We start from the raw sequence: 27,075 nt of genomic DNA, 5'->3' as shown, positions 1-27,075 counted from the left end.
GCGGCGTGTTGTAATCTGTGTGGGTTATAAAACTACCTACTGATGCTATCCAAAAACGAAGTGTGGGGAATGGTTTCGATATATCTCGTTCCGATTGCGTACATCAAGAGGATTTAATTATAAGAATTATTCAGCGTTTCATGGGAGTTTTTATCTGGAGGCACGGTAGTGCCCCCGCCAAGTCGAGCGCGAAGCAAACACTGCCGTACCATCCTTTACTGGAACCATTTCGCCGCATTTTCAGGCCCCTATTTGAGAACCTCTGGATAAGACCAGAACGCAGAAATTTTTGTCATCCAGTAAGCCATAATCACATACTTAAAATCCAAAATTTCAAGTCTATAGGTCATTTAGTTCCGAAGTTAAGCGAAAGCAAAGTTTCGCATTTATGACACTCATTCATTCACTCATGATCATCAGAATAGAATTAGTACTTCCCATAAACTCAGAGAGCTGAAATTTGGTAGAGTTAGGGTTTAATGGCCACATAAAGGGTAAACCTAAAAATATTGCAATATCAGTCATGTTTTAAAGATCTAAGAACTGCATAAGTAAGTTTGTAATCCCATATAAATATATGATATTACAAAGTTACTGTTGCAGTTCCTACAAATAGTAGGTAAAGTAAAGGTACACTACGATGTACGATGTGAGTATGAATGAAGATATGTTTAGTTATGATATGTGTATACATAGTATGGGTATGAGTACCCGAAAAGAAGGACTGCCTACAAAAAGAGATGAGATCCCATCAAAAACATTACATGTAAAAAGGTGCAAGTCTCGCAACGCTTTTACTACAAAAAAGTTTTGAGATGTAATGTGAAACCAAGTCGGTTATTTTAATCAGTGCCAGGGGGTGTTAAAACCGTATCAATAAGATATCTTGAGTTTGTAATACATATAATGACTTGGCAATCGCACATAATGCTTTACTCGTACCTCGTACCGTACTCGTAAATATGTGTAATGCTCAAACTGCAATTAGCGCTAGGGTTATGTTCAATTAGAATTATTTTTAATAGGTGACGATGATCCTTTTGTCATTATGCAGCCGTGCGATGGCCAAGTCATTATACGTATTACAAATTAAAGATATCTTATTGACACGGTTTTAACACCCCCTGGCACTGATTAAAATAACCGACTTGGTTTCACATTACATCTCAAAACTTTTTTGTAGTAAAAGCGTTGCGAGACTTGCACCTTTTTACATGTAATGTTTTTGATGGGATTTATTATTATACTAAACAACGAATATTCTTATAAGACATGATGGTTGCAACTTCTTGTACAATACTTATATTCATCTTATAGGTAAACGGGATAAAGTACCGAAGCGGAGTTGCTTGTAGTTGTATAAAGATCTGTAAACAAATTGGTCGCAACCTTGATGTGCAAATTTGCTATATTTCTGCTAGGTTTGTGAAAAAACGTTAAAGCTAAATATCGATAGAGGTGCCAGATGCAATATGATCGTCTAACATGTCTCCGCGTGGAAACATTGCATAACTCCCATTACAGTTCCTACCTAATGGTCTCTTCTGTTCTAAACTTCCTCCCGCCGATTGTGAGCGACTGATGGCTGTGATGCAACAGTAATATGCAATTATGCATTTCCTGTTTAGCCGGCGACCTTGCAGGATAAACTACTAATGATTGATTCAAGTTTGAAGAACCTGATTGTAACTATCGGTCATTGTCCTGAGTGGTGCGTGATCTTAGGGTAGGTAAACTATTCCCAATGTTTGTTGTTCAAATATTCATGAAATTTGGCAGGAACGCAATAAAATACAGTTTTAATTTCGGATGGGCCTTGACTGCCTTGCGTGAGATAAAGGAGGTAGGGGATCAACACGGAATAATATACCTATCGCAAGGTCTCTGTTCGGCGCGAATTGGGTTAGGCCATTCGATTTGTAATACTTTTCGTAATATTCAGTATCGATTTACAACCGTAAAATATAACTGTGTCCACGGTCGGAGAAAGACTTACAAGGATTTCAACAATGACCAACCGTGCACTGCCCATCACATCAATCGAATAATCAATACACCGCTCACTATAATTGCACGATTTTAAATGGGGCACACACGTTACGTAAAGCTACTGGAATCAGTATCAGTTCCTTACACGCCTTATTCGTACATGTGGTTTACCGGTCAAAACAACCTAGAAAGTTCTTCATCGTAACAGTGATAGAAAAAGCCGTCCAGGTTATCCGCGACACACTGAGGGCCTACTGCGAACACCGAAGTTCGTAAATTGCGGGCATCTATCTGTTTTAATCCAATTAAGCCGTAAGTAGAGTGAAAGAGAAAGATGCCCGCAATTTGCTAACTTCGGTGTTCGCGGTAGGCCCTCAGATTATTTGCAAGCGAAATTAGCCTTAAACCAGACGAGATAGGGTGTGAATGGCTTGGTGCTACGGACTTACATGATGAAAATATTTCGACGGAAGCGTTGTGGAATTGAGCGGCAATGCAGTCGCGTCGAAGGGGAAACTTAACATGGGATATACGAGGGGTGTTCAAAATATTCTCGATATGAGAATGAAAACAAACAAGTACGAAAAGTTTGATATTTTTATTTTTCAATATACTCCCCCCCTATGTTCATACACTTAAAAGATCGATCAATTATTTTTTTTAATCCCTCGTAAAAATATTTTTTATCTTTCGTGTAAAAATGCTCCTCCACTGCCGCCTTCAATGCTTCATCGTCAGAAAATTTATTTCCACGCAGATCCTTTTTAAGATTGGGGAGCAAAAAGAAGTCGCTGGGGGCTAAGTCCGGACTATACGGTGGGTGAGTAACAGTTTTAAACCCACGTTCAACAATAGCTGCCTTGGCAATATGAGCAGTATGGACGGGGGCGTTGTCATGCAGAAGCAGAATACCTTTGGTTAACTTTCCTCGCCTCTTTTCTTTAATTACATCCTTTGATTGACGTAGAATGTTAGCGTAGTACTGTCCTGTGATATTTACACCTTTTTCTTTATAATCGATTAGTAATACTCCTTCACAATCCCAAAATATCGTGGCCATGACCTTGCCAGCTGAAGGGATGACCTTCAACTTCTTGGGATGAGCTGAACCCTTAATGTGCCACTGCATGGACTCTTGTTTACTCTCTGGGTCATAATGATGAACCCAGGTTTCATCTCCAGTAACTATTCTTTGCAGCACCTCATCAGGATTTTCACCGCACAGGTCAATAAAATCGGAACAACAAGCTACACGCATGTCTTTTTGAAGCCGAGTCAGCATTCGCGGAACCCATCTTGCACTTACTTTTGACATATTAAGATGGTCATGTATAATATCATGTACGGTACCAATAGAGAGATTGGTTACTTGTGCTACAGATTTTACCTTCACTCGACCATCTTCCAATATAAGTTTTTCCACTTTATCAATATTTTCTTGTGAAGTAGCTACTACAGGCCGGCCAGGTCTAGGGTCATCTTCAATACTCTCCCTTCCGCGTTTAAACTCGCTTGACCACTTTTGAATGGTAGATAAAGAAGGAGCAGACTCACGGTAAACACAATCCATTTCCTCTTTTATGGTTTTTTGATTTTTACCCTGTTTTGTCAAGAATTTTATCACGCATCGATGTTCTAATTTAGTTAACATTGTCAATTCGCACAGGATGTTCATGTTTGTTCAGCAATTGCAGAAAAACAAAAGACTATCTCGGTTCGAATTATACTTTTTTTTAATGTCAATGAATAAACCTTAGCGGCCAGTAACGAAAGAAATTTTAGAAGAGGTCGTAAGATATCAATACCGAGAATATTTTGAACGCCCCTCGTATTTCCATGAATTTCTTGATATGATATGGAAGTAGGTAGGTACTAACAGCAAAACACTGATCATCGAGTTCATCGACAGATCATATGATATTGCAATTGGCAAGGTGCGCAGTCGGTGGAGGGGGAAGTGGCGCTGATCGTCACAAACGCATCTTATGGAATGTCTGACATTAGTACTAGCGGCAGCCGCTTGAACTAATTTTACTCCATAAGATTTAACGTAGAAAGTCTGCCAAAATGAGGGCAGCACCAGTCGTGCACCTAGCGAATAGGGGTACGAACAATTTGGTAACAGTGTGTACTATGGCATTAAATTAGGGAAGGAAATTTTAGGACCAGTTTCTATGTTTTTTTTTACTTAAATTTTAAATAATGCGTCGCATTTTCTAATCCTAATTTGCCAATAGACACAGGTAATTTGACACAGTATTCAACACATCTAATGCCGGCGAATCATGATGCATGCATAAATAAACACGACATAAAATTGCTTCATGCTGGTAAGGTCTAAATTCAGGGCTAGTCAATGCCGTTACATAAGGGCCATTGCACGCCGGGGAGCCCATAAAATCGGGTAGGATTGTGACGGGACTACCACCTACAGACTCCGTTTTGGTTCGTCACAGTTGTTCTTTTACTTTTTAAATCTATATTTGGACGCTTTTGTCTAGAAAGCCATATCGGCTCCGGCCTCAGCCTCTTTTATACTTCCGCACGAATCTCACTACTACACCATTGTATACCTACTAAATAGCTCAGATTTATTCCTAACTCAAAATTGGTTGATATTTGTAATTCACGTGAGTAGAAGCAATAGGAACGGACGCAATCACGCTAGTGAAATAAGCGGTCGCGCTGTGAAATCAATCAGCGATTGGTGACAAGCTTCTTTTAACACGTCGCCATAATCCATGTATAATTCATAGTTGTCATAGTTATTTTATTAGTGTCAACTGTCAGACCGAAGTTTCAGTTTAGGTTTTGGCAGGTTTAGTTAATAAAAATCATATTTTGGCCGTAGATTCGGTTACGGCCGAAACTAGAGGAAAACCGAACCTTCGGATTCGGCGAAAAACGGATTTTGGTCGGACACTAATAGTTATATTGCAATTTGCATCTAGTAAGTTAGTGATCTGTAGAATTGCCCTAGGCTTGCACACGGCGATGTCATCGGAGGTGAGCGGGTCGCACTTCCGCGCTGGGCTTGTTGCAACTCGCAATGCAACTATCTTTGGTAAGGAAGGAATGCGCCCGGCTCACATTGCCATAGTACTTACAAGTTTATGAAGTAAAGATTGAAGTGAGACCGTACCCGTAGTACCGATATCCGACAAGACAACCAGACGAAAATGTTACGTTTCTTAAAATCACTTAGTCAGGTCGTAAGTTCTGTCACAAAGGTTTTGACCAATAAAATGTAATAAAAAGCTTAATAAAAAAAAGTTACCCATGATTTCAAAGCTCGTTTTAGACTGATTAAAACGAAATATGATTATTTTGAAATTTAGATTGCGACTTTATTTACCTACTACTTGTTTACCTTGGGGTTGTCGTGAGACGCGAATACGCGGCTGGATTGTGATAAATTATACTTTACCAAAGGGAGTTATAATCAATCTCAGTAACTGAGATTAGTTTTCGCGACCCACTTTACGGAATTCTATCAGCCCTTTATCCGACTGCCAAAAGTCGTAATATCTCAAATCTAGCGTATTCTGGATGAGTGTAGGTCATTTTGAGCACATCGTCTGCATAAATAATTATACGCTGAAGCGGCTGAAGGGCTGTGGTATTTATCAAGCTCAGCTCAAACTGTAACGACAGTTTCCGCGACCCACTTTACCCAACTGTACTTATTCTGGATGAGAGTAGATCATTTTGAGCACGTCGTCTGCGTAGACAATTATACGCTGCATCAAGCTGAATTCAAGCTCGGAGGGTGTACCGCGAAAACCGAAAATCGCAAATTGCACGGATCTTTCTCTTTTACTCCAATGAATTGGAGTGACAGAGAAAAATGCCCGCAATTTGCTAACTTCGATTTTCGCGGTTATAGCCCAGACTGTTTCCGCGACCCACTTTACCCAGCTGTTTAGCCCTTTCAACCTTTAACCGACTGCCAATAGTCGTAGTATTTCAAATCTAGCCGCACTACTTTCTCTTTCGCGTCCCACATCGGTGACCGATCATTCCACTTTGCCGGCGCTTGCATCACGATTATGTCATCGAAATTTTGTATGGACAGCCAGTTTGGTACCGATTTAATGATCTGAAGGACGTAGCAAGGCTGTTGCAATTTAGGATTATGACTTTGCGGGAGTTATTTGAATAATTTTCGGATTCTTCTCGCTCTGAAGGAAGTGAAGATGTTATTACTTATTCAGGGTAATATATAATTTTTTGAAGGTAAAATCCGCTAAAGTAGATTCTGAAGGGAAGAGATGGAAGGGCTTTTACAAATTGCTAATAAACAAACAGCACATACTATTTACTAATGGCTGAACATGGCTGGGTGGAAGCAACAGCCTTTTCATTTATTGAAAAAACTAAATAGGTATAAAATTGCATGATTTTGACTGTATTACCTACAGTTCGTCGTGAATAGATAAGCCATCTCGTACTAGTTTAACGTCGCGTTGAAGGACTTGTGTGGCAATTGGAAAGGCGTCTAGCCTTTATTGCGACAGGAACGGGGCTTTGTCGGCTCACGATTAGGGACAGAATGTCTGTTTTGTTAATAACCAGGCGGTCTAGCATAAGTTGCGTTCTCGCTCGCGAGTCCATACTTTAAGTCGCGCTAGATGTATGGAGTCGCGCGCGAGAATGCAACTCATGCCAGACCGCCAGGTATAATTAGGGGCCAAGTGACAATTGTATATAAAACGCCGATCGAAAATGTAAGGAAATTATGACGTAACGTTTCGTCACATCTAGGTACATATTGCTTATACAAATACATTTTTACTTTTCGATGGCCGTTTGACGATAATAAACGATTGATTATCTTGGCTAGGGGCCTAGCCAAGATGACGATGTAGTATTTAGTGCTACATCTGTTACATAGATTAATAGACACCATACCGGCTATTAGGTATGTGTGAAGTGCCTGGTGGGAGAAATACAAGCAAAGCGCGTCGTGGGAAAATATTGAACTTTGAATCTTTGATACATCTTCATACTATTCGACAGCTACCAACTGTTAGGGCCGGTACAGGCGGACTGCAACTTGTATGGGAACTGCATGCCGACGTTGCAGTTGGGGTGCAGTTCCCATACAAATTGCCGTCGGGTTGCAGTCCGTCTGTATGGGCCCTTCGATAACAAACGGGCGGCGCCTGAGTTTGAAGAAGTCATGCACAATGCGAATAGGCGCTCTAAATTTCTATATCTGAGTATTAAATATCATAGATTTTTTTTTCGCTAATAATAATGATTAAGCACTAAGCAGAGACGTCGGCGTGCAATGTTTCAGTACCTTAGAGCAAGGCAAACTAACTACAATGTTAATGCGTGTATAATTCGGTTGCATCAAATTGATTGACTTTACACACCAAACGTTGTGAATACATAAGTCGTCGTCTTGTACCAATTTCACGGCACCATCCAAGGACTTGTGTGGCAATTGGAAAGGCGTCTGGCCTTTTTAGAGGAGATTGTCGAATCACAACTGGGAAGCGACTGTCTCTATTATTCTGTAAGTTTAGATTGTTTACAGTAATGATGTGCTGTCAAAAAAGTTCCAAAATTGCAAAATTGTCACATGGAAACTACACATATTTTTGTACCTATAGAGATACAAAAAGAAGGTTTATTTACTGTGAAATTTTCCTGAAATTTCCGAGAACTTTTCCAACATTTAGAAAACTTTTCGCATCTTGCGCGTTTGTAACTAAGAGTATCATGTACTAATGGACCCTTTGTTTGAGCTATTAGTTTTCCTAAGTATTTTACGACTTATTTTAAAGACTACTCGTGTTAGGGTCGGTTGCACCACACTGTTTGTCTTCGTTAAAGAGTTGGCTAAATTTTGTTGTATGTAAAGTTTCATAGTAAACCGCCGCGGCGCGCCGGGTGACGTTCATCAGTCTGTCAAGTGCGGATGGTGCAACTGGCACTTAGTATGGCAATTTGAACGGCTTCTATTGTAACAGAGACAGAGGTCGTGTCGTGTCTGTTTAGAGTTGCATACGTAATGGGTTCGGTTCCGGATGAGCTGAGCGTGATCATGAATACATTATTGACATATGTTGGTACTCATGACCGAGACTTAGATGTGCGAAATATCCGAGCGGCCAAAGTATTCACAAATATATGAACAAATCCTGTATTGTCATGACTTTAAAGTGCGCGTACAGATATTTTTGGGCACCTTGGTCGCTCCGATATGTCTGATGGCGACTGTACATTAATGTTATGAAAGTAGGAATGATGGATAGCTGTAGTAAATCTAAGCGTTAATCATTAATAGTGAATAAGTGATCATTCGCCGTAACATTCGTTAACATTCATCAAAATATAGGATGAACTGTATTAAATAAATATAGGAAAGCCCCTCAACCCTGAGCACAAAACGTAAACTATTTTAGAATAGAATTATTTAAGATTCCTGAAACCTGGGTAGAGCTCTTAAAAGTAATATTCGGACATGTTAAAGAAAAAATAACAATGTCCATAGTGTTTTTTTTACTTATAGAAAGAACTATAAAATCACGCAATTTTAAACTAACGTCAGATGATGCATCATGCCAGGAAGATTGAATAACATTCAATCTCAGCAAAACTCATTATAAAAAGCAAGATTTCACTGAACAAATGAGGCAAGAAGTTTAATAACGGCGTAATATTAAGATAATGTCTCGGAAGATTCACAGAGTTGCGCAATAATGGCGTTTCCTTTGCCTTTGCGCATATTTGCGGATCAGTCACGGTCATTTTTCGAATTTTATGTTTAATTTTTCTCAAACCCCCATCGGAATGAAGAATCTGTTCGCATGCCCCTATTCTCCGCTGTCTGTAATCTTTTTTTCTCTTTTTTAAAGGGGCCTAGTTATTATTAGTTCGCCGGACGATATCAGCCCGTCAATTGTTCGGAGCTATCACCTTTTTCGTCTAACTGAGAGGCTGATATAGTCCGGCGAACTGGTAATCTGTGGGCCCCTTAATAAGACTACGAGCCCCCGTGATCCCTTATCCCCTTGGCGAATCACTGCGAGTATTTTTGTCTCTATAGACATTATCATTATTAAATACCCGCCAGGAACCCGCTATGTTAGGATAATAGGATCCTGGAGATATTGCAGGAGTTCTTCAAAAATTAAAGGCACACCTATACGGTTACCACCAGTTTGTCAATGACATATTCGCTAGCGTGTGCGTAACTTACTTTCTATGCATCTCGCTCGTACTCGCATATTAGTGCCAGCACTGCGAGTGGAAAGATCAGTATCTGCATAATATTACTGTTTTGTTAAGTCCGTTCTCTTTTTGTTACAAATTATTAAAGTTTTTTTATTCAATTTTCACACAGACGATTTAAATATCAAAACTAGTTCCCAGTGCCAATTATTGAACAATGAGCATTCGAGTCACCATAATGAGTAATGACGGCAATTCGTAACCAAGAACAAACGACGTTCGCGTACCTATAACAAAAGAACCAAATACAAAACGCATTGCAATTTTTCTCAACCGAATATCTCACAAAATTATATTTTTCGTAAACCAACTCTACGATAAGGGGTTAAGGTAGATTGTTGGGTGTGCGATTGAGAAAGATAAGAGTTTTAGGAAGTTAGCAACGTATTTGCATAATCATTGCACTGAATTGGTGTAACATTTTGGCGTTCAGTTCTCTTGAATTATGTGTTACGATTAGCTAATAGAGGGATTGTTTTTGCAACATTGTATCACTGGTTTGCGCTTTTGCGAAATCTAATTTAGGTTTATAAGTGCAAAGTCTATTTCGTTAGAAGACTTATTTTATATATAGGTAATAGTATCTTAGTATTCAATCAGTTACTCTGCATGCAAATTTTGTTTGTCCATTTAGAATCGAACTCGTAACCGATTTAGGCGAAATTTGGTATGGAAATAGTTTGAGGCCCGAGGAAGGACAGGATAATGTAATACCTATATCAATCATCATCATACTAAGCAGCATGTAGACAGTAGTACGTAATGATGCCGCATCTAATTTTGGAGTGCAGTGTGCAAAACGAATTCAATGAGTGAGTAATCTCCGCGTGGGGGCTCTCCGTGAGTTTCGAGGCGGTGACGACATAGCGATGAATTAAGGACGTATGTTAAATATGTACATACATACATATGCTATTTTCGTGTAAACGCGCAAAAATGTTTAACACAATTACATTTAAAGCCATACATTTTATGGGCTTCGTTATAAAAAAAACATGTCACCTATCTATCTAGATTTAGTCAATCAATACCTAGTCGTAAATTTGAATAATGTACCAAATAACCACACGCGCCATCCTATGAGGCTCTTAAAGGTTAAGCTGAGGTTTAGGCCTCATTGAGACGGCGCGCGAACTCGTATACGGTTTTAGTTACATTGCGGACCATTGAGGCTACATCAATTCAGCCGACCGATCGGCCAATTGAAACGACGCAATGTAATAAAACTCGCATGCGAGTTCTCGCCCCGTCTAAATGAGCCCTTAGACTCACTTTTACTCGTACAATAAATAAAATAACCTAACCAAACATAAGATTATCAATGTCCAATTTAAATAAATGACTACACGACGTTCAGCCATCTGGTTAAACTTCGCGCTCAATGCATTGGCTGGTTATTCTTCAGCCATTTCCTTAGAAGCCGGCTTTTAATGAACGGCTTAGTCGTCTTATTAACTGGCTAATTTAAAACCAATTAGTTGGGTTGTGTATCTATACCAGGATAACCACTATCACCAGGCGGGCCTTTAAAAAGCCCGGCGGGCCGCAAGTTGAGTATGGCTGCTTTAGAACTTTTAAAATGAACTTACCCGAGTGTGATATGTTTGCATCTTCTCGTTCGGTCTGCGTCAGTCCCATGGTCGGCAGAGCACAAGCTTCATCCCTGGAAACAACACAGATTAACTAAAAGAATAGCAAGTTAGCAACTCATCATCGCCCTTTGAACGCCACGCCTATCGTGTGCGCGTCATAGTGAACCTTGTCGGAATGCACGAAGGTTGATATTGGCCTGTAGCCGCGCGCGTCAGTTGACGTCTTTGGCTCTCAAAGGCTTAAGAGCGAAGTATACCACGTGATCATCCATACAAAAAGAGCATACGTTTTTCCACTTCTAAATATTTTCCATTCTCTATGTTTTTTTAGTATGTTTTTGACACAATGAAAAACTACGTTCACTTATAAGTTTACCTTTTTCAAAATTTGCAATTAAAAAAATGTTTAAAATTCGCAAAGCAATAAGTGTATTTGTGTAGTATTTTTTATAAACACACTTTACATAAAAAACTCATCAAGACTTACCGAAGTATCTTCTCCCGAAAACAGAGCACCGTCCTGCGCTCGTCGCTCACCCCGATGGAGAAAGTGGCGACCTCCGGACAGCCAAGCTCCTCCACACAACGGTGGATCAGGAACCGCCGGTAGTTGCTCACCGGTGGGAACACCAGCACGCTGCAATGATAACACTATTAGTATTCAATTCTAAGAGTTTGGTATCTCGTTTGAATAAAAAAATAACATAGAATTAATTTCTGGCCACAAAAACTGCAATTTCTTGAGATTAAATAAGTAGCAACATATTGTTTTTAAATAATTTTTTAAGAATATTATTTATTTAAAACATTATTTTTAGGTTTGCATAACATTACATTATAATATGAGTAAATATTCATAAATGACTTGAGCTACTGCTAGCTGCTTAAGTAAATTTAATATGACTTGAGCTTAGTAAATGACAAGATGAAAGCAAAACAAGAGTAAAGGTGATTCAATTAGACTAATCAGAAGTGTCCAATTGATCCCTTGACCCCATTCTAGAGGAAGCTTGTTGTTAACTGGAGCAGATATTTATAGACATGCTAAAAACACGGGGTTACAGAATATACTGGGACAAATTTAATGACAATACATGTGTACTTTAGTAAATTTATATTGTATATTTAATTTATAATAAATTTATATGTATAAAATAAAGAAACATTTTGTATTAAAAATGCTAGGTGTGACTTAAAAAAAAAGAAACATTTCTTATCTGTGCAAAAATATAAATTGGAAACATAAAAAATTATTAAATGCCAGTTTTATTTAAAAAAATAGTTTTGGCCATTTAAGTACTAAAAACCACTCAGCGAAATAAATATACTTCCCAATAACTAGAAATAAATTTTATGTTGGTAACTAATTCATTTCTCATTGAAATATACTACATTACTACAAGTCATTACAAATAGAAGAAAAAAAATATGCGTATTAGCGTGTCTGCACGGAATGCTCCGAGCAATTTTATAGATCATTTATGAATATTTATTAGCGTCCGCACCGCTGTCTCGCTCCATATAATCCGCGACCTACGTACATCTTTGACGGATTTTAACCTTGAAAATAACAACCGAATAACGAAATGTACATGCACCAAAGAGATATGAAATAAACATATATAACAAGCCTTTTCGTCATACACTTAATTTTATTAGAATTATAAAACACTCACAACTGGGACGAAAGAATGTGCAGAAAATAACAATAAAGCAAAAATTGTTTACCTGTCAACTCTTTTTTCGGCTATGAAACATTTTAGATCGTCTTTTACATCTTCAACAAAATTATCGTCTGCTAAACTCAGGAACCTGTCCACCGTTTTGGCACCCAGCTTGACGGTGGCTTGTTGATTCCAACGAAAATAAAAACTAAACGATCTAATTCACGTGCCAAACTGGAAATTTCAGCCGACCATTTTCAATTTTTTGTTTGTTTGCTATTTTTTTAAATTACCTCCTGCTGAGGTAAGGCAATGGTCTTGGTCATTCAGCCTTTTAGTGTTGGGCCTGTGAGTTACGGTTTTTGCGCAATCGATTTCCCCATTGACTTCAAGCCAACTTCGAATAGAAAATTGATTCAATATTTTTTTATGTGAGATCATACCAACTAAAATATAAACTTCATATTATATCGGATTACTACGTAAGCAATAAAAATATTAATCGATTAAATGTATCTTTCAATAATCGATAATAAATATTTTTAAAATACCTGTAGCACATCACTACACGCGTTATGGCGTTTAGTTATCAACGCTGCAAATTTATGTAGTGTAACTAATTATTATACATAATTTAAATTAACAATTCATCTGAACAAATAAATAACTAACGAATAATAATGACAGTTATGTTTTTTATTACTTTAAAAAATGCTACAGTTAAGGTAATGATTTGCGTTTTCTTTGAAACACTATAGCAGTGAACAAAACGTAATGTGAAGTGTTTGAGTTGACTGATCGAGATTCGCGTTTATGTTCTAATTTTTTTGTTTTCGATTAATTTAAGTTAGTTTAATAAATGTTTTTAGCACAGTAGTAGTCTTAGGATGACCATGGAAAGGAGGATAAAGCTAAAAACCCTTAACAGTCACATAACTTGCAAGATTTGCCGCGGATACTTCATAGATGCTACCACTGTCACCGAATGCTTACATACGTGTAAGTATTTTCTCGAATTAACACTAATATAGGTCTTTTCTCTGCTAACAATCTTACAATAAAACTAATCTTATGATATTTGTTCATTTACTAGCGTTTAAATATTAGGTTAATAGGTTCAGTCAAATTTTAATTTTCTTGAACTTAATTATTTGAAGAGTTGAAGACCCCCAGCTTCATGTATACATATTTTCAATATTTTCTTTGCCAACACAACAAGCCTTACAAAAATATAGATAAGTGGAGTTGAAAGTTGATACCTAATATTTAAATTTGCAACATTTCAGTCTGCAAAAGCTGCCTAGTGAAACATTTGGAGGAGAATAACACATGTCCAACATGCGACATCGTGATACACCAGTCGCACCCACTGCAGTACATCAGCTTCGACCGCACCATGCAAGACATTGTCTACAAGCTAGTACCAGACTTGCAAGACAGTGAGTGCACATTTATTAGCTAGTACAGAGTCACTGTCAGTACAAAATGTCTTGAATTGTTTTTCAAGTGTTGTTGAAGACAGGAAGGAAAGGCACTAGCTAAGAGGCCCTCTAGTCTGCACCTCTACTCTAAGTTGCCATTAGACACAAAGAACCATGTATCATTATTATTTTAATTGATATCAATCAGTGTTTTGAAATAGAAGGGCAGGCCTTCTTTTCTTTTTCATGCGCTGGATTGTGGGGTATTTGCTGAATTGGGAGAACCACATAATGATTTTTGATGCAAGCTTTTATTACCAACTGTATTCTTATTACTAGTCATCTACCATCTACTACCCACCAAAACAATTGTACCAGAACCAAACTCAACAAAGTTGCTTTGTTTTATCTCACAGTTCCAATGGTAACCATCATAAATCAATGTTCATTATTTACATAATGCATGGTTATCATAATAATTAATAATGCATTGTCACTGATTTATGACTATGACAATTTTGAGCTCAATCGCTCAACAAGTGGTTGTATATGTATAGGTAGGTCCACACAGAACAAGCTGCTCACAAGGAAATTGCCGTGTGAAGCAGCTCGGTCGTTGGAGATGTGCCTTGGCCAAGGCAAGGCGCCAAGGCATGTCTACACAGACTGAGGCAATGCAGCTCATTTTGAATGGAAATTAGATAATTGTTTACATACAGGCATTGCAAGTTTAAAACTTTGTTGAAGCACTGGCTATAGAAACCACAATTTGTTGCCTAACATGGCCCTATACTCAGGAAAAAAAGAAAGTTGCCAATTCAAATTTTGTCTTCAGATGAGCTTAAACGCGAGCGCAGTTTCTACCGCGTGCGGAACCTGCCATGCCCGAAGGACGCTGCACTGGCTCTGGGAGACAAGGGGGGTGCGGGCGAAGAGCCGGAGCAACCTGACAACACCGACAACCATAGGAAAGATGAACAGGTGAGTATTGTATACAAATCAAATTTGTTGGCAAAGTACTATTTTAGCAGCCAGTGCAGCTATATATTCACTTAAATCACACACTTTCCATTAATTAATTAAATCTCACAGTTTTGGAATCCCAGCACATGCACTGAGCCCTATCATGAGAAATGAAATTCTTAATTCCTACATACATTTCTCTATCGCTCAAATATGCAAGAACGAGAGAGAATCAGATAACGTTTTTCGATTTCTCGATTGGCAGTAAGCCCTCGGACCTGCTAGCATGAGTACCCTCGCGCGCGACTTCAGGTATGGACTCGCGCGCGAGAACGCAACTCTTGCTAGCCGGTCTGGTCAGGATTCGCGTTGGCAGACTGAACTTTCATGACTATCTTACCTTGCATACAAATGTCAAGGCATACTCTCATTGCCAAACTTTCTGACCGCCATTCATGTTTTATAATTTCACAACACGTGAACAATGAGCGCTACTGTTTTACTGCTTTATAAATAAGATATAATTCACCTTCGCAGTGTAATTAACAGTTATTTTAGTAATCCTGAACTTTATTGTAGGTTAACGTCTGCCTGGAATGCATATCGACGTCGCTGCGTACGCTGAAGCGTAGTTTCATCCGCTGCTCCGCACAGGCCACCATTACTCATCTCAAGAAGTTTGTTGCCAAGAAGGTGCTCAATGGCATGGAGAAGTATAGAGATGTAAGTTTGGGCTATTAATATAAAAAAAAGCGGCCAAGTGCGAGTCCGACTCGCCCATGAAGGGTTCCGTATTTAGGCGATTTATGACGTATTAAAAAAAAACTACTTACTAGATCTCGTTCAAACCAATTTTCGGTGGAAGTTTACACGGTAATGTACATCATATATTTTTTTAGTTTTATCATTCTGTTATTTTAGAAGTTACAGGGGGGGGACACACATTTTACCACTTTGGAAGTTTAGAAAAAAATGATATTAGAAACCTCAATATCATTTTTGAAGACCTATCCATAGCTACCCCACACGTATAGGTTTGATGAAAAAAAAAATTTTGAGTTTCAGTTCTAAGTATAGGGAACCCCAAAAAAATTTTTTTTTTTCTATTTCTGTGTGAAAATCTTAATGCGGTTCACAGAATACATCTACTTACCAAGTTTCAACAGTATAGTTCTTATAGTTTCGGAGAAAAGTGACTGTGACATACACGGACAGACGGACAGACAGACAGACAGACATGACGAATCTATAAGGGTTCCGTTTTTTGCCATTTGGCTACGGAACCCTAAAAAAGACTTATAATGTGATCCCATAGTTAGCATATGGCATCATACCAAAAGTGTCTTTTCCAAAGGGCTTATTTCTCTATGAACACCATAAAAAAATAAGCCCTTTAGAAAAGACTCCTCAACTGTCAAATAAACTATCAACCGTATTGACAAATAAACCGACTTTATTCAATTTTTTCCTCCCATAACTTCCAGATTGACATCCTATGTAATGACGAGCTCCTTGGGAAGGACCACACGCTCAAGTTCGTGTACGTGACGCGCTGGCGGTTCCGCGACCCGCCGCTGCGGCTGCAGTACCGGCCCAAGATCGACCTCTAGCCTTGTTGATCCTACTGACTGTGAGAATATACTGTTACTTAGCTCCTACAAGATCGAACTGACCTTTATGTCTTTGCGTTAAGGTTTACAATAGTCAAATCAGACCACACGCTCAAGTTCGTGTACGTCACGCGCTGGCTACAGTACCGGCCCAAGATCGACCTCTAGCCTTGTTGATCCTACTGACTGTGAGAATATACTGTTACTTAGCCCCTACAAGATTGTAATGACCATTTGTAGGCTTTATGTCTTTCTGTTAAGGTTTACGATAGTAAAATCAGACGCTCAAACACGTGTATGACAAATTGACAACACAGTGGGCGCGACAGTATCTCGCGCCGAGATAGACTACCCGACTTTTTCTATGTTAATGAGGGACTGGTAGTCTATCCCGCCGCGAGATACTGTCGCGCAAATCATGTCCCGTCATGCGTCGCCATCATAGCCCGACAGGTATCATGAAACGTACGGCGTCCTACATGCCGTCTACTGCGACTACGATACATTACTTAATGGTTAATACATTGTTGACCATTTGTAAACCGTATTGCAGAGACATTAAGGTCCACCGGTGATGTTTTGATGTTAGTACAAGCACATAGGACGTAATTTAGAAATAAGGCTCCAACTCACAAATCTGTCAATAAAAAGTGAACTTTCTGTCGAAAAGAAAAGTCATCAATTTGAATGTAAATTTTTTAAGGGTGGATCCTTTTCGCTAAATCACGTCCTTCAAATTGTCCACACTGCAAATTGACAATTTGTACCTAAACATTAATGGCAAAGATGAATGTTCCATCCATGGTCAGGTAAACGTGTTGTTGTGTAACTTGTGTATTACAGGAATTTAATAGTAAATGTGGTGTGACGTCAGTTTCAAACTAAGGGTCGTCATGCTAATACCATACCTATTTGTAAGTAGTAATAGAATTTGTACTTTGAAAAATGCACTCACTTTGAAATGTATTTTTTTAATGGTCAATGTTCTCTGTGTTGATAATATGTAGACTGTGAACTAATTAATTTCAATTGGATACATATATGATTATTTTATGAACAAATTAACAAATATTAGATTAATTGATGGTTTTATGAATTGACGGATAAATTTAACGAATTTTACTATTTATTCGATTTTAAAATATGCTAATAAATGTTGATGTAATTTTAATTTAGTTACCCTTAAAACAGTTCGCAACCAAGAATAATAAGAATTATATTAGTACATTTTCTAACTAGAATGCAATTTAATTTCGTGTATTAGGACAAAATGAAATACTATAGGTACATGTTTTTTATTTTAGGTTGTTATTATGTTTTTAGTTAATTTGTTATGCATTTAGTTTCTTCCTTTGACATGGGATAGGAGTATTTTCTCATTTTAGCCGACTTTAAAAAAAGGACAATCCACTTATCCTTAAGGTTTTGTTTCATTCTATAATTGACTGGAGAAATGTTAGACTAATTCACATTTTCCTTTAGTTTAATTTAACTAAGCAAATGATTTATTTAAAATGAGGAGCAACTTAATGTGAATTAATTGAAATATATTTAGTTTTAATGTTTAATTTTGTTTCATTAGCTTTTACCCATTACTTATAGCGGAAGTTTCGTTATATTATAAGGCTAAGTCTTCTATTATGATAAATTCAATTAATTACTTATAGAGTGCATATATTATAACATTTATAACTCCGGTTAAATTTTTTTTAAGGTAAAACAAAATAAGACAACAACTACAAATTGATCGATTTATTTACATTTGTTATAAAACATTGTTTTAGTTACGGTAACTTAATCTAGGTGAAATAAACGTCACAAACAAACACTAAAATTATTCAATCAATAAATAATAGTTATTTTATAAATTAGATACAAAATCGTTCTTATGACAATAGACAAAAAAATAATAAGCCATATAAAGTGGTGCAAATAGTTGTGTCAACTTGCCTGAATTATCAGGCAAATGTCAGTTTTTAGGACATTGTCTTAAAAACTATCCACATAAATTGTATCATGAATGAAAATAATAGTAGATTTCATATAGAACGGTAATCAATCATCATGTCGTAGCTTGTATATTTACTGACGACTATCCGTCATTACGACATAGTGGGAAGACGGGCAAGACGGCCTAACTATTACTGTCCGAAACCATATGGCATGCCATTTCGTTCAAATGTCAAAAATAGGCATAAAATATTTTGAGCCCCTTCGTTAGTCCTGTTGCTCATTTGTCTATCCTATTTCCCAATTTTTTACATGCAACAATTAAATATTATACCCAAAATAAATATGACACAGCAATCGATGGCCCCATACAGACGATTTTATTTGCGTGTTTTGCGTTAGTTTTGAGTCGACCAAAGTTTCACGATTAAAACCAATCAAAACGTTGAACCAAATGTTATTAACGTCTGTAAATATGTACACGTACACGTGTATGAGACTCACACAAAAAACAATCCGCATTTCCAAAATAAATATTAATTTTTTTGATTTTTGTACAGATCAATGAGCTCTTAAAATACATATACAAAATAAATTATTGTCATTGAACGTTCGAGCAAGGGAGACAGCATTCGTACTATTTCCCCTCGGCCGAAGAATAGGTACAACCACAGAATAAGTAATAGTACTACCGTACAGAAAGGACACTTCCTACAAAACCGAAGTTTGACAGCGATTCAAGGTCTAATCATGATATCCCTTTTTAACTTATGGCCACTGACAATCCAACCTCTAGACTGAGTTTAGGCCAATTCTTTCATGAAACCGATGCTGCCAAAAATACGGGGGTGCGGGGGGACGAGGTGAGCGAATCCCGTGCCGTGATTGGTCCGTTCAAAGACACGGACCAATCACGGCACGGGATTGACTCGAAGATGGAGTAACGCTACCGTATGTGTGGCAGAGGGGGTAGCGCGACTATGCTATGTCTAGAGGTTGGATTGTCTGTGCTTATGGCACTATCCCTTTTGGCTACTTAGGGTTGTTAAAATTCAAGTCTGGTCGTGCACGCAAAGGGACGTCAAGTGGTGTCAACCCTAATAATTGGTCGGAGCAATGCTGAGCCGAACGGAGCCGAGTTTGCCCGAAGTTAGGAGTGTCTCCACTGTCGAAGCATTGCACATATATTAAGACTACTGTTTAGTGTTTACAGTTGAGGTAGCTGATATTGTGTAATGTTAAGATAAGGTAAAGATAAAAGATAGTTTATTCAAGTAGGCACAATTACAATGCGCTTATGAACGTCAAATAAAGCTAGGTAGACCGGCTCCAACCCTACACCTCTGCCCCGAGAAGATTTAAATCCCCCCTCAATTGGAGGAGGGTATCCCAATATGGGACCGGCAACAAATGTTACTAATGTTTATACTGTAGCATATTCCTCGGCAAGACCCTCATCCCAACTGATCCGTACCCAAATTTGACAGAACCTTAACCCTTAAATGCATAATTTTTTGTATAATTTCCTAATAAATTGAAATAGATGGGTAATGTTGTATAGATTGTGGGAAAAATAAAGAAAAGAATCATAGTAATTAAAAAATAATATATGCATGTTGAGCCACGGGCCATCAAAATATACGATAAAGATATACATCATAATGCATTTAAGGGTTAAATTAGACAACTTCTAGTATCATTACGACCCCTCACACTTCACCCCCTGACTCGCGTTGACCGACACGTTAAACATAAACGACTTATCGTCATTGCTTATAACTAGCTTATAATGGTCTGAAGACGGTAAAGGCATGTTCGGCTTGGCGTGGTCCCGCTTGAAGTGGCGGCTGAGGTGGCTCGTCTGTGAGAACTTGCGGTCGCATATCTTGCATTGGTACTTCTTTTCACCGGTGTGTACTACCTAAAATAGTACAAATGGATCTAGTTACAGAGATAGGAAGAGTAAACTGATAGCAAGGGCCTATTGCATACTAAAATACAAGTTAATACCTTACTTTCTATTAAGTAGTGATTTTCTTTAGCGTGTTTTTATTATGCAATAGGCCACAGGTAAAAAAAACATGTATATTTATGCTATAACCATACATGGAGCCAGGTTAATAAAACTAACATTTAACGGCTCCGCACACATTGCATACAATTTTTCATACATAGCGGCATTTGATTGATTGGTTAAATTCATTGGACCTACTTAGTCGGAAAAGTATAAAAAAACGCTTGCAATTTGTTGCAAGCTGTAGTCATACAAAGTACTAGCGAGCCGCCCCGCATGAAAATCCGTTCAGTAGTTTTCGAGTTTATCGCGAACATACATACACACAGACAGAGGCGGCGGGGGACTTTGTTCTATAACGTGTATTGATAAGTATAAGAACAATGTAGTCATTGACTACCGCAAAAAAATTCGAGCATTATTACCGCCCGAATACGCAATACCGAACGAACGTAGTGGTTCGTTTTAAAGCTGTAACAGACGGGCGTACCGGATTGCGACCTTGGTCCATTCCGATCGTATGGAAAGTGGTCCGCCGTACATCCGTTAAAAGACGCAACTATAAGTGAGAGCGCGTAACAGATATGCTGACCGGACCAAAGTATTTTATATGGATAAAAGTGCCTACATTGCAGCAATAAAAGTTTTTAACAAGTTGCCTGTTGAAATAAAGTCTGTTGAAAGTAAACAATTTAAAACCATTAAAAAAATGGCTTATTAGTAGAGTCTTCTACAGCATGAAAGAATTTGACGATTATGATAATAGTGTATGCATGTATTCGTTTTGTTATTTAGTTATAGGTTAGTCATTAATATATTGTACGTCCGTGATGGATAGACTGTTGGTTCCTAATTGTATTATGTCAACATCTTTGTACACAGTTATACAATAAATAATATGTGACGTCCCACGGATAAAGGTACCTTATGGCGGTTGGCGCTTACGCTATTATTAACGCAGCTCCCATATTATTGCGGCGCTATGCGACGTAAGCGCCAGCGGCCATATACCTTTTACCGTGGAACGTCACATATCTTATCTGTCACGGTTCGGTACGCCCGTCTGTTACAGCCTTCACGGTTATAAGCCACATGCGGTTGTAGACCGGCATTACCTTGTGTTGTTTCAGAGCGGAGGACGTGTAGAAAGTTTTGCCGCACTCGCAGTGGTAGTCCCTCTGCCCCTTGTGCCGCTTGAGGTGCACGTTGTAGGCGCTGCACGTCACGAAGCCGCGGTTGCATTCTTTACAGCGGTACCTTTATTAATACAAAAGAAAAATATATAAAAATATACTAGTTTTGTGTATTCTGATGTGTATGGACAGGTTGACAGAGGTCGCAAACGTTTTAGGCAGAAATTACAAGAGTCCTCCCCATTGTGAATGTGTCAATCTACAGGTCCACTTTTATAAAAGTATTTGTTATTCGACATACACATGAATGTCAATTGTCAACTCACCTAATTTCCTTATTGTGTATTCTGACGTGTATGGAAAGGTTGCCAGAGGTCGCAAACGATTTAGACAGAAATTATAAGAGTCCTTCTCCCCATTGTGAATATGCCAACCTACAGGTCCACTTTTATAAAAGTATTATTACTCGACATACACATGAATGTCAACTCACCTTACTTCCTTATTGTGTATTCTGAAGTGTATGGAAAGGTTGCCAGAGGTCGCAAATGTTTAGGAACAAAATTATAAGAATCCTCCCCATTGTGAATGTGTCAACCTACAGGTCCATTTATAAAAGTATTGTTATTCGACATACACATGAATGTCAACTGACCTAACTTCCTTATTGTGTATTCTGACGTGTATGGAGAGGTTGCCAGAGGTCGCAAACGTCTTGGTGCAGAGATGGCAAGAGTAGGGCTTCTCCCCGTTGTGGATCCTTTGGTGGACTTTCAAGTCCGCCTTTATAGGGAATCCTGAAAAACAAAATAATATTAAACGCTTTGTTCAAATAAGTAAGCCAAATTTAACATTGAAGAGATCTTTTAAAAACAAGCCACCATTTATTTTAAGAGTATAAGCTTCTACCGTAGGGCTTACGGTCTTGCTCGTAGTATTTGTGATAGTTGATGAAATATAATAAATTATTTTCAATTAGGAAAAGTTTACATTTACTGTGAAGGTATCCAATTACAAAACAAATCAAAATCAACACTTGCTTACACCGTGAGTTAAAACTTCCCTGGATTTTTTTGGGTATTAAATTGTAACCCAGGCATACAAGATAGGATTTTCAAAAATAATAAATAAAGATTATATAATTTTTCATTTAATGGAGAAATTGCTAGCGTTTTTTCTCTTAAATATTATGTCACAAAAAAGATACATGTTCTGTATGTTCGATTACCTTTCCCACAATCCTGGCAGAGGTAAGTTTTGTCCCCCTTATGCCTCTTCATGTGGATGGAGAGCTGCGCGCTCTGCACGAAGTTTTTGAAGCATACATCGCAGCTATACAGTTTCTCGCCTACAAATATAAATATTAACATGTAATTTTTGTACAAGATATGAAGTCAGACATACAAATTTGATTTCTGTGCCACTTCGTACCTTGTCTTTTTCAATTTAAAGTTTTAATTTTTATTTGTATTAAATAAATAATTGCCTACATTATAAAGATAATATCTTTTAAGGTATTGCTTCGTACTTTGTCACAGTGACAATCAATATGAAAACCGCTAAGGATCATATTATTGTCACTGTGACGAGATACTGAAGGTACCTATGAAATCTCACATGGGTGCTTTGGTAGAATTTTATAATGCAGAGTAGTTTGTTTTCAGGAGTCAGTAGGCTGAGCATTGATATGCAGATTTACTCGTATCGGGAGTCCAATTAAAGATTACATCGTCAGGGTATCATTACTATCATAAGTCATAAGGTACAGTCAGAAACGAAAAGTATCTTCCATCCTCAAATACTCTTCCTAATAGAGACATATCTCGACAATTTGCGTTCAAAAGTATCTGCAGTTTGTTCAACAGTTTGTTCTATATATAGAGACATATTTCTTTTTGTTACGGTATCAGTGAATGGTAGATTGTACTTTTGATGCTGTCTGTATCCTGAGTAACAAACCTGTGTGCATCCGGATGTGGTTAACAAGACCAGTGCGTCTACTGAACTGCTTCGGGCAGTACTCGCAGTGGTACGGAGTCTCTCTTGTGTGCACTTTCTTGTGCTGGAACAGCGCGCTGTAACCTCTGGAAATACATTCAAATTATCGATATAGTTCGTTTTTTAGCATTAGAAAAAGACTACGCGATCTTGACGTGACTTTTAATTAAAAGCGGATTTTTAAAAATCAGTAACTATTACTTATGAAAGCAAAAGAATGTAAATAATCGTATATGATTCATAATTGTTATATATTTGCCGTGACTTATTTTTCAAAAATGTCTTTCAATTAAAAGACACCTAAAGATTGTTTACCTTTTTTCTAATGCTAAAAAAGCGGCCAAGTGCGAGTCGGACTCGCCCATGAAGGGTTCCGTATTTAGGCGATTTATGACGTATTAGAAAAAAACTACTTACTAGATCTCGTTCAAACCAATTTTCGGTTTTATCATTCTCTTATTTTAGAAGTTACAGGGGGGGGGGGGGGGACACTCATTTTACCACTTTGGAAGTGTCTCTCGCGCAAACTATTCAGTTTAGAAAAAAATGATATCAGAAACCTCAATATCATTTTTGAAGACCTATCCATAGATACCCCACACGTATGGGTTTGATGAAAACAAAATTTTTGAGTTTCAGTTCGAAGTATGGGGAACCCCAAAAATATTGTTTTTTTTTCTATTTTTGTCTGAAAATCTTAATGCGGTTCACAGAATACATCTACTTACCAAGTTTCAACAGTATAGTTCTTATAGTTTCGGAGAAAAGTGGCTGTGACATACGGACGGACAGACAAACGGACAGACGGACAGACAGACAGACATGACGAATCTATAAGGGTTCCGTTTTTTGCCATTTGGCTACGGAACCCTAAAAACGAACTATAGTTGATCACGCATCCAGAGTGCTAATATAATGTATAAAAATATAATAACTAAATATTTTTATATTTACATTACCATTCCTTTAAATCATATTTTTAACTAGCGACCCGCCCCGGCTTCGCATAACAAATTATACACCTAAACCTTCCTCAAGAATCACTCTATTGATAGGGGAAAACCGCATGAAAATCCGTTCAGTATAGTTTTTGAGTTTATCGCAAACACACAAACAGATATACTCGGCAGGGGACTTTGTTTTATAAGGTGTACTAGGACTACTAGGTGTAGTGACAATGCTACCCAACAGTTGGGATGAGTACCTGAATGTGGCGGCGCAGTCCCCGCACTTGTAAGGCCGGAGGTCCGTGTGGCAGATCTTGTGCGCCTTCAGGTTGCTCTTGGTGCTGAGGAACTTGCCGCAGATGTCGCACTGGTGCGGCAACTTGCTCTCTGGCAGCTGGGGCTCCAAATCCACTGGAAACAAGTAACCGGTCAACTGCGAGTCAGACTGGCATTTCAAGGGTTCTGTACCCAATTTTTAATAATGTGTTTTTTTTATGTGGAATGTGAATGAAATGTCTTTAAAAACCCCATAGGGGTCGAATCAAAAACTAAGTAATTAAGCCTGACACATTTCTAATAGGTTTTCCTATAGGTAAAGAACTGTTTTGTGTACCAATGTTAATTAGTGTTGTGTTTTGTGCAAGTGTCTGTCTGTTTAGTACTCACCCCTTTTTTTCCGTCCTCTTCTCTTTTTGGGTTTCTCTTCTTCTATGGTAAAATCTACAAAATAAAATGAATGTTACTATTAGAAGTATTAGAACAAATTAAATTATTTTCAGAAAATACAAATGCAAGTTCGTCTAAGAGGCCACAGCTTAAAGATTATTCGAGTTCCCAGCACAAGCAATCCTAGGAAGCACTTTCTATCAAACCGTGTCGTACGCGAGTGGAATTAATTACCAGAAGCAGTGATATGTGCTCCTTCAGTGAACAGTTTCAAAAACAGACTAGACAAACACTTAAAACAACTAACAAAATGAACATTAATCGTTAAAAAAAACAAGTGCAGTGATATGCACGCATCAGCTTTCAGCTGCTAGTGTATTAGTTAATATACATAATAATAATATAATAAAATATAATATAAAGTTCTTGCCCTATGACAGTCTTTCTTGTAATACATTTTATATGCTGATCTTCTCCACATTGAGCTTGCAATTTTAACTGATATACTAATAATACCTTTATCCTTTTTCTTCAGTTGTAAATCTCCCAGAAGCATGTTGTCGTCATCTGCATCCCATCCACTGTCATTGCCATTGCCATATTCATTGCAGCTCACTTCTGAAATGTCCAATTTACATTATTTATGGGAATAGTCCAATGTTTTAATGAGTTTATGTTAATTTCAAAATAATAGAAAATGCAAAAACCAACTTTGTTTATTTATTTCGTGACCACTAAGCTCACAGAGTCAGAGCAATTGTAAGTTGTTCTATTATTTTTAACCCTTTGGACGCCACGCCTAACACGCGCGGCGCGTCATCGTGAACCTTGTTGGAAAGTACAAAAGTTGATATTGGGCCGTAGCCACGTCAGTTAACATATTCGGTGGTCAACCGGTTAATGTAACTATGTTCTACTTCTGTGCCATTTTCATTTTTTCTGAGTTATATCTATATACATTATACATACCAAGTTTAATATCATCCTTTAAATCATTTTCAGTGCTCTCAAAAATTTCATTAATGACATCGCATACTGTATCCACCTCATCTTTAACATCCACATCATCTTCATTTTTTATTTCTGTTGCCTCAGTTTTTAGTTCGAATTTTTCTTCATCTTTTATATCACTTATGTTTTCTAAATAGTTTCTTAGTTTGCTGTCACTCATCTCGCATTTCAGGTTAAATGCATATGATCGTTTCAATTGGCGGCTGCATTCCTTACAGATTAAGCTGGGGAGACCATCATCTTTGGTAGGCTAAAAATAGTAAATATTATGATGTTCTATTTTATTATTTATCAATTTTATGTTATATTTACAACATATAAGGTAAACGTACTGGTGCTCGACGCGGTCCCAGTACATGTCATCTTGAAACTTAAGTCATTGTCAATAGAGGTGACAGTAGAGTGTCATCTATTGGGCATTATCATGTCGAGCACTAGTATGTTTACCTTATTATACAATTTTATAAAAAAGTAAAATAAACTACATCTGAATTTTGGTTCCGAACCGTAAATAACGTAAACAGTTAAGACTCGCTAGCGAACTGAACTCGCGGGACAGAAATAGATCGTCAATCAACTCAACGTTTCTGCAATTAAGAGACACAAACATCCCTTGACAACAAGCATACGAAGAAGTATTTTAGTATCATATATACGTACCTTAAGCTTAGTGCAGTTAGACAGCATTTCACAGTACAGGGTATTTCTTTTAGCGTAATAGCTGGTGTAAATATCGTATGTTGTTTTGTTAGATTCAAGGCAAATTCGACACATTTTTGTAAAGTCCATTGCTGTAACTTTTAACAGTTTTTTTTATGTACTTGGGAATTAAGATTCCAATAAATTTTAATGTTTAGTATGGGTAAGAGAAA

At 37.7% G+C, this 27,075-nt stretch overlaps 3 protein-coding genes across 4 annotated transcripts in view; 1 reads left to right on the top strand and 2 right to left on the bottom strand.

The window, feature by feature from the left end:
- The window catches only part of LOC134656949 (uncharacterized), a 42,476-nt gene extending 29,696 nt beyond the window's left edge, over positions 1-12,780 (bottom strand). Inside the window, exons 1-3 of one of the 2 annotated variants that reach the window (XR_010097568.1) lie at positions 12,555-12,774; positions 11,314-11,463; positions 10,824-10,897 (exon numbers count right to left, since the gene is read on the bottom strand). Coding sequence is in view for 1 of the 2 variants with exons in the window: in XM_063512609.1 (XP_063368679.1) it covers positions 10,824-10,872 (49 nt within the window). In the remaining variant the exon portion in view is untranslated. Of the gene's footprint in view, positions 1-10,823; positions 10,898-11,313; positions 11,464-12,554 lie in introns of both variants that reach the window. The other variant, XM_063512609.1, reaches the window with a different exon arrangement.
- Positions 12,781-13,256: 476 nt separating this feature from the next.
- LOC134652589 (polycomb group RING finger protein 3) lies at positions 13,257-16,504 on the top strand. The gene is made up of 5 exons (XM_063507753.1): positions 13,257-13,489; positions 13,777-13,929; positions 14,747-14,892; positions 15,454-15,597; positions 16,359-16,504. The coding sequence occupies exons 1-5, from the start codon at positions 13,378-13,380 to the stop codon at positions 16,482-16,484; spliced, it is 681 nt and encodes a 226-aa protein (XP_063363823.1). The 5' UTR covers positions 13,257-13,377; the 3' UTR covers positions 16,485-16,504.
- Positions 16,505-20,121: 3,617 nt separating this feature from the next.
- Positions 20,122-27,034, bottom strand: LOC134652577 (zinc finger protein 420-like). The gene is made up of 10 exons (XM_063507746.1): positions 26,864-27,034; positions 26,162-26,453; positions 25,709-25,810; positions 25,193-25,246; positions 24,784-24,937; positions 23,541-23,665; positions 22,810-22,929; positions 22,237-22,378; positions 21,564-21,705; positions 20,122-20,355 (listed from the first exon to the last, which is right to left on the bottom strand). Exons 1-10 carry the CDS (start codon positions 26,990-26,992, stop codon positions 20,134-20,136), a joined length of 1,482 nt encoding a protein of 493 aa, XP_063363816.1. The 5' UTR covers positions 26,993-27,034; the 3' UTR covers positions 20,122-20,133.
- Positions 27,035-27,075: the final 41 nt, after the last annotated feature.

Source organism: Cydia amplana, chromosome 1 (assembly GCF_948474715.1).
Source record: "Cydia amplana chromosome 1, ilCydAmpl1.1, whole genome shotgun sequence".
Taxonomy (NCBI): domain Eukaryota; kingdom Metazoa; phylum Arthropoda; class Insecta; order Lepidoptera; family Tortricidae; genus Cydia; species Cydia amplana.
The sequence above is the reverse complement of the archived record's forward strand: the minus strand, read 5'-3'. Positions and strand labels throughout refer to the sequence as shown.